This window comes from Sorex fumeus, unplaced genomic scaffold (assembly GCF_029834395.1).
Source record: "Sorex fumeus unplaced genomic scaffold, SorFum_2.1 ptg000033l, whole genome shotgun sequence".
NCBI classification, from domain to species: domain Eukaryota; kingdom Metazoa; phylum Chordata; class Mammalia; order Eulipotyphla; family Soricidae; genus Sorex; species Sorex fumeus.
The window spans coordinates 3,618,391-3,633,063 of record NW_026606090.1 but is presented as its reverse complement, the minus strand read 5'-3'; the positions used below and the strand labels follow the sequence as shown (position 1 = coordinate 3,633,063).

Sequence of the window (14,673 nt, the reverse complement as noted above, 5' to 3'; positions counted from 1 at the left end):
CGAATATGTCATGGGTAGCTTGCCAGGCTTTGCCATGCGGGCGAGATACTCTTGGTAGCTTGCCGGGCTCTTCGAGAGGGGCAGAGGAATCAAACTCAGGTCAGTCGTGTTGGCTGCATGCAAGGCAAATGCCCTACCCGCTGTGCCATCGCTTCAGCCCAAAATAAAATTAAATAGAGAAAAGTAATGAGATTGAGAGACTCGACTAATAATATACTTCATAGATGCAGTAGTCTGGAATATAAGAACAATTAAGAAATTTTGAGAGGAAATTTATTTCATTAACTTTGGCTAAAATAATTTCTCATTAGCACCTAATTGATATCTTCAGAGCATTCATTTTCTTGAAATAATTGTCACAGGTTAACTTAGATTTACCACCTACTATCTTGAATTGTCACTCTCATGATCAGGCACCAACATGTATAATCCATTTTAATTTCATTCAAAACAAAATTCTCCCATAATGCCCATTATCCTCTTACACTCAAGTGCCGAATCATTTACTACCATCCTGTTTTTTTCCCAAGAATTTGACATAATAGAAGAATTGAAAACCTATTCCAAACCTTGAATGCATTCCACTACTAATTTCCAACCCACGCATTTCAGTCATTGAATGTTGATTCATTCCACCTATGAATATTGAGCGTTCAACATATACCAGCATAATTATTGCTGCTGAAGATATAAACAAAGCCCAAACCATTTGAAGTTTAGTAGAAAAAAATTATCATATATAAATGATAGAGATAGGGTGATAGATAAAATAATTTTGACATGTTCTTGTGGCAAAAAAGAAAAAATAGCGGAGATGTTACCCAGTAACCATTTTTTCCTTCTGTCAGTAATCAAGCCTCTGTATTTTAACAGGACATATGGTCACAAGAATGCTATTTAATTTCCTTCCCTCTCTTGAACTTCATTTGACTCTGAGTTCCAACACCTGCGATGTCAGCAAAAGAAGTCTGGGCAAAATCAGGACCTGGTCTGGAGGAATGACATTCACCAGTTAACTGAAATGTGAATGTGCTGACTAAAGGTAGAGCAATCCATGCAGGAGGTGTTTTGTGGAGAAGGGGATGCTTTGGATCACTCCTGTATCACTCAGGGATGACTCCTGGCAGAGCTCAGGGACCATATCTGGTGCGAGAGATGGAACCCAGATCACCCGCATGCAAGGCAAGCTACCATAACCATGTATTATCTCTTCATCCCCCTTTTATGGATTTTTAAGATAATGGAGTTGAAGTTTAGCACGTAACTGAGGCCCTGTTGATAATATAATCACACCCATCCTAAATCATTTACCTCTGGGCCAAGTTTATGTGTGAGAGCATAAGTGTGCCTCCCTTCCTTCTGGCAATGGTGTTATTGCTGTGACTGGGATTTGCTCACACACTTGGCTGTGTTGCTTATGGGCATCAGCAGAGACTGCATGTAGGCAGCTTCAGGGATCAAACTCACAGCCTCACACCTACAAAGCAGGTGATTTTGCCACTGAACCACTTCTTCTCCACCCCCCTTTCGGATTTTTATCTTTATAAGACTTCTGATTTGGGGAGTTCCCATCATTTCTTTTTTCACTTGACTGTTAATTGATAGAAAAAATACATAGGGTGATGAACAAAGCTGAGTTAGCAACTGGAGATGTTACTCAGTGTCTTCTATAGGTTGATTTGATTTGTTCTGTTTTGGTTTTTTTTTTGGGGGGGGGCGGTATCACACCTGGTCATGCTCAGCTGCTCATGCGGGAGGTTGACTGAGAAAAGGTGTGAGGATAACTGGAAAGATGAGCAGAATCCTAATTATTCTCTAGAAGGAGACATGTGTGTTGGAAGAAACCAAGGTCCTTTGACATAGTCAAAGGAAAAATCCAGAAAGGGGAACAAACTTCTGAGCTCCAAGAGCAGTGAGGAGTCCTCAGGTCCGACCTTCCAACCCTCCTACCCCATCCTTCCCATCAGTCCTTCCCTGATCCATATTGCCAGAGATCGACATTATAGACACTATTCTCTATGTAGGGCTGGAGCAATAGCATAGCGGGTAGGGTGTTTGCCTTGCACATGGCCAACCCGGGTTTGATTCCTCTGCCCCTCTCAGAGAGCCCGGCAAGCTACTGAGAGTATCCCAGCCGCATGGCAAAGCCTGACAAGCTACCCGTGATGTATTCAATATGCCAAAAGCAGTAACAAAAAGTCTCACAGTGGAGACGTTACTGGTGCCCTCTCCAGCAAATCGATGAACAATGAGAGGACAGTGATACAGTGCTACATTCTCTATGTAGACACTATTCTCTCTGAAATCATGACCCTATTATGAACCTAAGCTACACACCTCTCCCTCTAATATCCATCCCAAAGGACACCCCAACTGTTTAAATATTGCTTTTTTCTTTCTGAACCTAGCATAAGTTCTCACTCCTTAAGAGATGTCGCAGCTCCATTAGTCCCTTCTTCTCAGGAACCCCATAGATATTACTGTTCATCATTCCACTTGAATGGGTAATAACCTCTTGTTTGGTTCCCATTCATGAAAACGTCCCTGCTCACTCCCCTTAAGATATAGCCTAAGAGTGAGTAATAGCCCTATGTGTGGCACACCTCCCCCTTAGGTGACTCCCTCTCCAATGTGCAGGGGATTCCTGAAAACTTTCTTCAAGTTCATTCACCCGTGGCGCAAGCTAGAGACACAATGGAGAGAACGTAATCTTTCTTCGTTCCTCCCTTTCGCCAGGAAGATATGAGTAGCTGAAGTATTCGTAGCTATATATAGTCCGTTGATGTCAGCTGGATGCCAGTCTCTTCAGAAAGGCTCAATCCCCAGTTTGAGTCAGAGCTAGGGACCATGCCGTCCCAGGCTCAGGGATAAGAACCAGCCAGCACAATTGCCATCCCAACCCCATCTTCAGTCCTTCTGCCACAAATCGGGACACCTCCCTGCTGCAAAGCACAGCTCAGAGACAAAGGTGAGTCGACCGCCTCCTCAAATGTTTTATTAGTCAGTTGTCCAAGACAGTTCAGAGCTGTGACTCATTCATAGGCATTCTTTGCTTTAACAGACAGCTGTTGATGCCACTAGTAAAATGTCATCACCTAAGAGTTCTGGTTGAATCTGGGCTTCTTTCCTCATTCTTACAGTGTGCTGGAATCGATGTCTCGAGACGTTGGTGCCCAGGAAGGCCAGTGGGGAAAACGAGGAAAGAGTGAAGTAAACTGTGGGAAAGAGCGAGGGAGGGGAGGGCAGCAAGCTCTGTCATTCTCTCTCACTGCTTGATGATCATGGTACCAGGGCATTAGATAAGACGGGGTCTGGCACAGTGGGTATCAGCCTCTGCTCACTCGAACATCATCCGTCCCTGAATGCCAGGCTGTATCCCCAGATAGGGAATGCCAGTCAGAGTGTCTCAGTCCCAAGCAACAATGACATCTTAAATAACAAACATGCCTTCTTTCAATAAGGACAGCTCTTAAACACTCCAAATGAGCTCTTCGTTTTGCCTCAATAACGTTCCTTTGTTTTGAACAGGGAACGAGGAGTCATGCTCTCACATAATAGCATGGTGAAGCAGAGAAAGCAGCAAGCATCAGCGATCATGAGGGAGATCCATGGAAATGGTACCAAGAAAATACCCTGCATGGCATGAGCATAACTTAGGACTAACAGAGACCCTGCCCGCTCTTTCATATTCTAGAATTTGTTTTGCGTTCTTGCTGTTCTGTCCTAACAGCCCTGGAGCCCTCGGAGGCGTAGAAGCGCCTATGGTAACTAATCTGTTTTAGTCATCCTTTCTCATTTGGAAGCTATTTCCAGAGTAACAACTGCTCTAAAGGAATGAAGCAATCTGACAGCTGATGTACATTCTGCCTGGCTTGCCTTTCACGTTTCATGTTATAAGTTAATAGTCACCCTCCATTATTTTTTTGACCAGATTTCATATCATCTTGTTTCCATTGTCCATCCCATATAATCTATCTTGATTTTCTTTTTTACCTTTTATTACCATAGAGCATTCAAAATAGACTGTGTTACCCCTTTCTCTTCTGGAGGAAACTATTACTTAATTGGAATTCATATTCATGCCAAGCACCTTTAACTCTAAAATTTCTCACAAAAACCTCTAGAAAGCAACGCTTTCAACGTTGTTTTGTTACTGTCCTGAAGAAAATTCAACATTGCTCAGGAGTGAAATGCACCAATCTTGAGAGTAAATAAGTTGAGTCTCCCAGATCCTTTCAAATGTTGCCAAGACATTCCATATGTTCGTAGGCTTTTCAGGATGTCCCCTTAGTTCTCCACTAATAAGGAATGTAACCTTTCACCTGGACGATATCTAGCTGTAGAGGTCTGAATCCTGGTGCAAGCAGCCAGGAATAGGAGTTAAACACATTTTCAAATTTCACCTTTCTTAAAGCAAGTTGAAAAGGAACCAGAGTTTGCTTTCAATGTCCCCCTTCCACCCCCAGGCAAAGTAATCATATTCTAAGACCCTGTTGCCAAGTGTTTATTTTTCATTTTCTGTCATCCAAAGTCCCCATACAAGCTCCAACAGGGTGCCTATGTTTTACTTTGATGCCGCACTAGCTCAGGATCACATGTCAATAAACCTACATCATCAGAACTGAATTGATACCTAATCAAAATTTGAAAAGTCATGCTTCTCAGACTTTTTATGTATCTTGGTTTCCTGCTTTGGGTAGCTTGCTTGAAACTGGCCTATTTAGTCAGACCAACACACTGATAGAGTTTAGTTTGAAACTCTAATCTTTGTCTTCAAGTTCTACCTGGAATAAGTTTACCATTTTTCTCAGTAAATGACAATCACAGATCAATATTCTGCTCAATATTTCCCAGTGTCAATTGTGTGTTTGATTCTGTTGTGTTAACCTGATAGACTTTCAAGGGTAAGACTTTTTTCTTTTTTCTACTTCTTGGATGTTATAAATAGTTTTAAATGCATTGGAATGAAGCAAAATCAAAAGAAATTCTACTGCAAGAGAGGGAGGGAACCTCTCACAACCTCTCTCATCCCTGGTAGTTCCGGACCCATCAGACCCACTGGAGACCTGCCTCCCAGGTCATGGGGAGATTTCCAGCCCCCCTAAGTGCAGTCACATGCCTTGTCCTTGTTTGGAGGTCGAGTATTTCAGATAACACAGGAACAATTACAGACTCTTTCTTAACTCATCCCAGATAAAATAGCTCTGTACTTCATGAAACAGCCTCGATATTTTCCTTTTCTAATTTCCTCAGACATCTCATAGGGAACTTTTTATTTGAAAATGGATCTAGAGAAGAATCTGTTTCTTTCCCCTAAGCCTGCAGATATAAGACATAGAGCACAGAGAAACTTCTGTGGCAGAATAATCCTACATACTTTTAAAAACCTAGGTCATTTGACATAAAGTAGACAGCTGCCATAATCTCAATGGTAAGCAAAATAAATGATATTCGGATTAAATTGTCCTTCAAAAAAATGGAAAAGAAAAGAACAATTTCAAAGCCCTACTTCTACCTCCTCCCCTTGTGAAAAAGGATTTTTAATTTATTTGAATTCCCTTTTTTTATCACTTTTAGAAGCATTGAGCCTGGAGGAGTAGACGATAGGATCAGTGGCTGACTGAACTAGTATCTAAACCAGACCCTGGAATTTAGTCCAACTCTTGCTAGCGGGGTGGGAGAGGGTGCAGTGAGTTGGGGTGAGATTCCAGCTGGTGAGCCTTTGAGAATGACTCAGTAGGAAAATATAATCATCAAAAGGGCAAGAGTTTTACCTTAGAACACTCATTTTAACTGAAAGAGCAATGACCCCGAATTACTAAGAAATTCTGCCCACATAGACTAATATACGTAAGTGGATGCAGTGAATAAATATCTAGGTGAAGCAAGCCTCCACTAACTATGCTCCAAGTTATTTTTCATTATACCTTCATTATGATTTGGTATTTCAGTTAGCTACCAGGAGCAAATATGCTATACTTCCAAGCAATCATTACTAAAAAGGTATGCCTTAAGTTCAGTGTCACTTTCTGATTGATCTTCATCTTCATCTATCATCAATATCAAAAATGATTGCGCTGTTGGTATTAGCAGTCTTGTGTATCATTGTGACAACCTCTTGTATTAGAACCTCTGTACTTACCTTCTACTATTAGTGACGTTCAGTAATTCCAATGCTCATCCACACTGTGCTGGCTACCGCTCCACATTCTCTATTGTTAATCATGTTCCTTTCTCATTTCTTCCCTTTCTGGGGAACTCATTTGAGATTTGAATACTGAAGAAAGATGGGGGAAAGGAATCTGAGAAGGAGAGGAAAAAGCTTTTGATAAAGAGCCAGTGGGGTAGGGGTGGAGGCTATAAGAAAAGAACAAGGAGGAGCAGGCTAACGCAATTGGATTACATCCAGAAATGACGGGGAAAGCAATTGGGATGAAAATTCCATTAAACAAACAGACCGGAAGTCTGATGGTCTGGTCCCGAGTAAGTGCAGGTACTAAGGCCGGTTCAAAGAAAGAGCTCCATTAATAGGGAGGGTAAAACTTATTTTTTTGTTTCTACTTCTTGGATGTTGTAAATATTTTTAAGTGCATTGGAATGAAGCAAATCATTCGTTTACATGAGAGGGGGAAGGGTAAACAAGCAAACATATGCACAATGCACATGCACAAAAGCCCAATTCTTGGGCACCCAGGTATTGGAATGTCTCACCTTGACTCTGCTTGGGCTTTTGTTCTGTGATGTGTTTGCTTGTTTACCCTTCCCCCTCTCAGGTAAATGAATCTTCCCAAAACACCAAAGAGGACTGGACAGAATTTAGCTGGGTGTTTAGCTTTGAGCTCTTGCAAAGAGGAAGCCCAGGCCCTAAGAATGTTATCACAGATAGGGTACCGGTGAGAGGGTGGATTTGCTGATATTTCAGAATCTAAAATGCCATACTTCTTATTCACAGAACTATAGGCACCACGTGTCAAACTGCAGTGTATTTGAGTTTCACCACCTAGCAAAGGCTAGGGTAATATTGACATAAATTGCCAGGGCACTCTGAAAAGCAGAGTGGGGAATATCTCACCAGATAGAAAGTTATGTGAAGGACTTTGACTTTTCCTGTAGAGCCTCTATCTTATGTTGTAACTAATTGTGCCATTAAGATCAAAATTAGGACACCAGGAATTAAATGAAATAGATGCAGGACCCCGAGCCAGAGTTCAATGGGCTGAGTACATGCTTTGCATGCAGGAGGCACGGGCTCAATTACTAGTACCGCATGATTCCCCAAGCACAGCCAGGAGAGATCATTAAGCACAGAGCCAGTCGTAGCTCCAAAGCACTGCCACATATAGCCCAAAGACAATTAAGTAAATATCATCAATCAAATGTGAAATGTGGAGGAAGAAAAAAATTATTCTGATGTATTCTAATGTTTTAAAGTACATATTTATTTGTTTTCACATTAGCCTTGTCAAGGAGTCCAAGATAAAGCACACTGTATTTAAAAATTAGTTTATGGGCTACAGCTATAATACGTGGGTAAGGTATTTGCCTAGCATGTAGCCGGCCCAGGTTCAATCTTTGGCACTCCATGTAATTCCCTGAGCCCACCAGGAGTGATCCCTGAGTATAGAGCCAGGAATAAGTCCTGAACACCACCAGGTTTGACCAAATACCTCCTTCCCCAATACAAAATGTTAGTGTATGTGGCCCAGGACTCAGTGATAGAATTTATCTTGGATATGTAAAACCCTGGGTTTTATAGTCTCTGGGTCTTGGCCATTGATGGGATTACACGGTGCCAGGGGGGTCGGGTGGTGGGTGTGACCCCTGCCTACTGGAAGATGGAGGATCTGGGTGGAGGATGCTCAGCCCCAATCCAAGCAGGCTTGGAGATCTCAGCCCCAGGACCCACATTCCTTTGTCCTCGCCAGGGCCCCTTGGAGGGGGGCGGGTTGAGTTTCCCTCCCCACCCCGAGCAGAGCTCCAGCAGCCAAAGACCTCTGGAACCAGCCACAACCATGCTGAGACCACTCTCCACACGCATGAAGGTATCAGCAGAGGAACAAAGGCATGCGGGTCACGGGGCTGAGATCTTCAAGCCTGCTCGGATCAGGGCTGAGCATTCTCCACCCAGATCCTGCATCTTCCAGTAGGCAGGGGTCACACCCACCACCTGACCCCCTGGCACCGTGTAATTCCATCAACGGCCAAGACAATACCCAGAGACTATAAAACCTAGCTCCCGGAAGTGCACAGCCACATTTGCGGCCGTGCGACATCTCATTATCTCTGTCTTACTTTGGACAACCTGGCCAGCTACCGAATGTAACCTGCCCACACGGCAGAGTCTGGCAAACTCCCTGTGGCATACCCAATATGCCAAATACCAGTAACAATAATGGATCTCATTCTCCTAACCCTGAAAGAGCCTTGAATATGGCACTCTTTAAAATCTCAGGGCTAGGACGAAAGAGACATTATTGGGGCCTGCTCGAGGCAATTGACAATGTAAGACCCTGGATTTGATTCCCAGCATATGTCAAAATATATATATTTTTTGTATAATAATACCTTGTGAATTCACAGATTTTCTGAGCAATCATAGAGTTTTGATTTTTTACTTTCTTTTTTTTGGGGGGGGGAGAGGATTCACACTCAAAGATTCTCAGGCCTTACTCCTGGCTCTGTGCTCAGGGATCACGTTGACAAGAATTTAAGTCAGCTTTGTGCAGGGCAAGCACCTTACCCACTGTCATATCTCTTTGGCCCCAGCATGTATAGATTTAAAACTTCAGATAAGGCTCACTAGGAGAGACGAGGGTAAACTCCAGCTTAGACCCAAGTTTAAGATTTTGATGTTAAATTCCGATTGTACCAGTTTACATGATATTGTCCTCTGTTGCATTTTTGTACTCCTGTGTGCCTAGGCATACATCATGTAGTAGATGATTCTGTATTCATGAGTTTAACTTTATACCACTTAATGCATTGATGTACTCTCATTTCTTAAATTCTTATAGAGTCACACAACTATTAAATGACAATATTTTAATTAGGAGAACATTTTTGGAAAACCTCACAAAATAATCCTAGAACCCAATTCAAGGGAGAGAGATACGAAATAGGAAAAAGTTCCCAGTGGGATTTCAAAATCAACCTTTAAAGCTAGAGAACAGTCTTAATAAACTTTGTATCAGTTCTAAGTTGGGGAGGGGGGAATAGTGTGTGAACTGTGATCTTTTATCTACTGGTACATTATTCAGTCATACATATTTTAAGACCCATTATTCAATCTGACTAGGCCAATTTTCTATATACAATGGAGAATCCAGTGCAAGGGGAGGGAGGGAAAATCTCTTTGCCTCAACCAGGCTTGTGAGTATACAGATTAGACCACCCTAAGGGAAATCAGCCTCAGCCTGCTCACTGCTCACTTCTGGACTTCTTCCCATTTCACCAGAATTAGATTTGCCTGGGACCCATGAAGCAACAACTTGTTTGGGGAAAGGTAAAGATGAGGGGATTCAGGCCACACCCAGTGCTCAGACAGGGGTCACTCCTGATCATCCTCAGGGAATTATATGCAATGCAGGCATGCAACAGGTGTGCAAGGCAAACATCTTCACCCTTGTGTTATCTCTTCATCCCCCAGGGCAACTGTTTTACAAGTTCTTTTGTCTTGCTACGATTATGTGCAAGTGAGTAACTTCAAAACTGATGAAAATTCAGTGATCTCACTAAATATGCACAGAATGACCTATGCTGCTTGCATAAATCTTTGTTGACTTAGTTTCAGGATATCCGTTTTTGAAATAAATTGGGGGAGGGGGAGTTAAGTCCAGTGTCTGCACATAGTTGCACTGAAGTGAGGATTGACAACGGAATTAGGGATGAGATAATCACTCAAATTGGCTGAGTTTGTATCTGGCATGTGCAAGGCCCGAGTTTTATCCCTGGTACTTAGTCCCTAAGCACTGCTAAGTTTGGGCCCAAATGTCCCAAAATCTACATAGCAAAATAGATTACTCTTTACAAATTCTTTTGAGTAAATGGAAACAAATCACTATTTAATGACATCAGTTGGAAAGTGTGCCTAGAAATATGATTTGCGCATTCTTTAATGTGCTGGTACTGCATGACACCCCTCAGCCTAGCACTTCCGGGTGTGGCCCAATTACCACTGGACCTGAGTTGGAAGTAACTCCTATTAAATAAATGAAAAAAATAACAAGAATAGAATAAATCACATTTTCAAAGTTTACTGATTTTCCTTCTGAGGAAATGTGAGTTCACACTTGGTTTCTAAGAATCACAGTCATTTGTCTCCATAGAAGGAAAGCCTACTCAAACATCAAAATATTTAAACATTTGAATGTAAGATGTTAAATCTTAATTTTATGCTGCAATATTTGCAGCCATAACTGGGGAAGTATACTGGTAGCAGTTGTTTCCTATTTCTGGCAAATCGTGGATACTTCTGGTAAAAATTTTTTTGTTTGCTCATCTGTTTTGTTTTGCGACCGCCCCTGGTGGTATTCATCCATCACTCGTGGTGGTTTTCGGGATAACGGATGAACGGATGTGGGAATGAATATCAAACTGGCATCAGCACAGTGCAAAGCAATCACCTTACTCCTGTATATTATCTTCCCAGCCCTTTGGGTAGAAATATTGGTTTGACATTGGACAAAAATTTTTAAATTTACAGCTATTTTTATTTATTATGGAGTAATAAAGAATAACTACTGAAACCAGAGCAATGACTCAAGGACCTGAATTCCGTTCTTGGCATGCAGGAGGTCTGGGGTCAGTCCCTTCCAAGAACGGGCATTGAGTGATTGATTCCCTGAGCACAGACAGAGCCAAGAGTAGTCCCTAAGCACTGTTAAGTGTGGCCCCAAATGCCTCAAAATCTACCTAGCAAAATAGATTACTCTTTACAAATTCTTTTGAGTTTGACATTTCATTTAATAGTAAATGTCACTATTAATGACATCAGTTGGAAGTGTGTCTAGAAATATGATTCACACATTCTTTAATGTGCTGATATACTGAAAAAGCAGTAATACCAGTATGAGACAATAATGCAGTGAAATATAATCTGCTTCTCACTTCCTTTTATTTTGTTTTTTCATCCACACCCATAGGTAGTCAGGGTTAACTCCCAGCATGGCACTTGAGGGTCACTTCTAGTGGGGCTTAGAAGACCATTTGCTGCCAGAGCTCAAGCCTGGGTTTCTCTCTCATATGCCAAGTATTCAGACTAGCCCCTTGCTGTCTGTACCTGAGGTATACCATTTTCCGTATTTCAGCTTTCTTCGCTCTCCTCTTCTTTTTCCTCTTCTGGGTTTCAAGGCTAGAGTTCCATGCTCTTCCTTGGGGTACCAATTTTAATAATGTGCTTTTGAGGCTTGCATCAATGAGACAATGATCTGAAAAAAATAAGTCCATCACCACGCTTTTCACTGAAAATAACAGGAAAATAGCAATCAACTAGCTTAAGCAATAAGAGAACTTACAGGCTGATACAAACAAAAAGTTCAGAGGTGGCCTGGTTTGGCTTCATCAGCTCAAATATACTAGCAAGGGCACGTGTCTGCCTGCCTCTGTCCTTGCTCTCATTCCCCCGAGGTTGGTGCCATCTCTCTGGCTTTCTGCTTGCCACTTGACTACAATTTCCTGGACAATATACTTTCGTGTTTACCTACCGCAGGACAAAAAAAGCATCATTCACTTGACATTTGCAAAGTCCTGGTAGTCTCTGGGTCACATACCTGTTCTTGAATCAATCACAGAAGTGATTAATTCCTGTCAAACACACACCAGAAGGCTATTGTGAACGTTAGGGGTCAGAGGAGAGGAATCCACTTAAGTCACGTCCTTATTTCAGGAAAACTGGTGGTGTTAGCTAAGGTTGGGACCCCATTAGCAAGAAAAATGAGACAGGAATGTTTGCTCCAATTCTTGTTTTGATGCCCCACAATTAAATTTATGATAAATCTTGAAATTTAGGGATTACGGAAGTTCATATAATAACATGCTATTCCTTTTTCTAGCACCTCTGTTTTGATTTGGCTCTGATTCAGATTGGTAACAGAAATGAGTGGGAAGAGAAAAGTTACATCCCCGTTGGGCTTATATAAAATTTTTTAAAAATTTTTATTAGTGAAACACCATGAGGTACAGTTGTAGACTTCAAATTTTTGTGCTTGGGTTTCAGTTATACAATTATCGAGTACCCATCTCTCCACCAGTGCCCATTCTCCACCACCACTGATCCTAGTATCCCTCCCACCTCCTATCCCCACCATCTCACCCTGCCTCTGTGGCAGGGTATTCCCTTTTATTCTCTCTCTCCTTTTGGGTGCTGTGGTTTGCAAAAAAGGCATTGAGTAGAAATCATGTTTGGTCTATAGTCTACTTTCAGCATGCATCTCCCATCCTGGGAGGATGCTCCCAACACCCTTTATATGGTGCTTCCTTCTCTATCTGAGCTGCCTTTTTCCCCAGCATGTGCAGCTGGCCTCCAAGCCATGGAGTGAACCTCCTGGTACTTATTTCAACTATTCTTGGGTGTTACTCTCTTATTTTGTTACTTTATGTACCCCAGATGAATGCAATCTTTCTATGTCTGTCCCTCTCTTTCTGACTCATTTCACTTAGCATGATACTTTCCATGTAGTACCACTTGTATGTAAATTTCATGACTTCATCTTTTCTAACAGCTGCATAGTACTCCACTGTGTGGATGTACCAAAGTTTCTTTAACCAGTCATCTGTTCTCGGGCACTCAGGTTTTTTCCAGATTTTAGCTACTCTGAACAGTGCAGCAATGAACATAGAAGTGCAGATGTCATTTTGGCTGTTCCTTTTTGCCTTTCCGGATTATATTCCCAGGAATGGTATTGCTGGGTCAAACGGGAGCTCAATTTCTAATTTTTTGAGAATCATCCACACTGTTTTCCAAAAGGGCTGAACAAGTCGGCATTCCCACCAACAGTAAAGGAGGGTCCCTTTCTCACCACATCCACGCCAACACTGGTTGTTTTTGTTCTTCTGGATATGGGTCAGTCTCTGTGGTGTGAAATGATATCTCATTGTTGTTTTTATCTGCATCTCCCTGATGATTAGTGATGTAGAGCATTTTCTCATGTGCCTTTTAGCCATTCAGATTTCTTCTTTGGGAAAGTTTCTGTTGATTTCATCACCACATTTTTTTGATAGGGTTAGATGTTTTCTTCTTGTGGAGTTCAACCAGTGCTTTGTATATCCTTGATATCAATCCCTTGTTGGATAGGTATTGGGTAAATATCATTTTCCATTCTGTAGATTGTCTTTGTATTTTGGTCACTGTATTTTTTGAGGTGCAGAAGCTTCTTAATTTAAGATAGTCCCATTTGTTTATCTCTGTTTCTACTTGGTTGGTCAGTGGAGTGTCGTTTTTGAAGATACCATTAGCCTCAATATCGTGGAGGGTTTTGCCAACCTTGTCTTCAATGTATCTTATGGATTTTGGCCTAATGTTGAGATCTTTAATCCATTTTGATCTGACTTTTGTGCATGGTGTTAGGTTGAGGTCTAAGGGACAATATAAAATATTTTTAAGTATTAATGGCAAGGATAAACATTGTGTTACTACAAAGAAGGCTAAAACAAAAATGTCGGGAGCTAGACCGATAGTACAGTGGGTAGGGCGTTTGCCTTGCACGCAGGCGACCAGGTTCAATTCTCAGCATCCCATATGGTCCCCCCAAGCACTGTCAGGAGTAATTCCTGAGTGCAAAGCCAGGAGTAACCACTGTGCATAGCTAGGTGTGACCCTAAAAAGCAAAAAGCAAAAAAAAAACCATGGGAATAGAACTGTGGGTAAGGTGGCTTTGCATGTGGTGACCCACATTCCACATATGATTCCTCCAGCCCCACCAGGAGTGATTCTTGAGCACAGAGTTAGTAGCAAGCCCTGAGCACCTTGGGGTGTGGCCCCCAAACAGAAACATACCTAAGATGACCCTGTCAGCATTGCCATTGTTATTATTATTGTTAGTCCCCCTTCTCATCATCACTGTTGTTCAGGCTACAGGTGCTATGCTGACCACGGAACAGTATGCACAGACCTGACTCTGTGCTCACACAGGTCACACATCAAGGTTCGGTGCTTACACTCCTGGCTGTGGTACTCACTGAGGTTTGCACTTTTTTTCTGCTGTGGTCTTGCACACATGCGTGCTGGGACTCTCCCAGGCTCCAGATGAGTAGCTCACCTGCAGTCTCACACAGAAGTTCTCCAAAGATAGCACTTCTGGGCCACAGCATTTGTGCATCTCTTTAGTTGTGTTGCTCACTGCAGGCCATGCCCCAGTCTATGGTGCTGGTAATACAGCCAGAAATTTCCTATGGTCCTGGGGATCGCAGACCGCAGGGATTCCAGGATGGTGCCCTACTCATGTAGGACACTTACGATTTAAGGTCATGACCACATGTTTACTAGGCAGAGACATTATTTTTTATTTTATTTTTTTATTAGTGAAACACCATGAGGTACAGTTATAGACCCACAAATTTTTGTGCTTGGGTTTCAGTTATACAATGATCAAGTACCCATCCCTCCACCAATGCCCATCCTCCACCACCATGGGCCCCAGCATCCCTCCCACCCCCCGTCCCCCCCATCCTATCCTG

At 42.2% G+C, this 14,673-nt stretch overlaps 1 protein-coding gene across 2 annotated transcripts in view; it reads left to right on the top strand.

The window, feature by feature from the left end:
• The first annotated feature begins 2,810 nt into the window (after nucleotides 1–2,810).
• MYOZ2 (myozenin 2) overlaps nucleotides 2,811–14,673 on the top strand; it is a 33,407-nt gene continuing 21,544 nt past the window's right edge. The window contains exons 1-3 of one of the 2 annotated variants that reach the window (XM_056116941.1): nucleotides 2,811–2,968; nucleotides 3,141–3,210; nucleotides 3,529–3,617. In XM_056116941.1, coding sequence (XP_055972916.1) covers nucleotides 3,542–3,617 — 76 coding nt within the window. In that variant the 5' untranslated portion in view covers nucleotides 2,811–2,968; nucleotides 3,141–3,210; nucleotides 3,529–3,541. The remainder of the gene's footprint in view (nucleotides 2,969–3,140; nucleotides 3,211–3,528; nucleotides 3,618–14,673) is intronic. The other variant, XM_056116939.1, reaches the window with a different exon arrangement.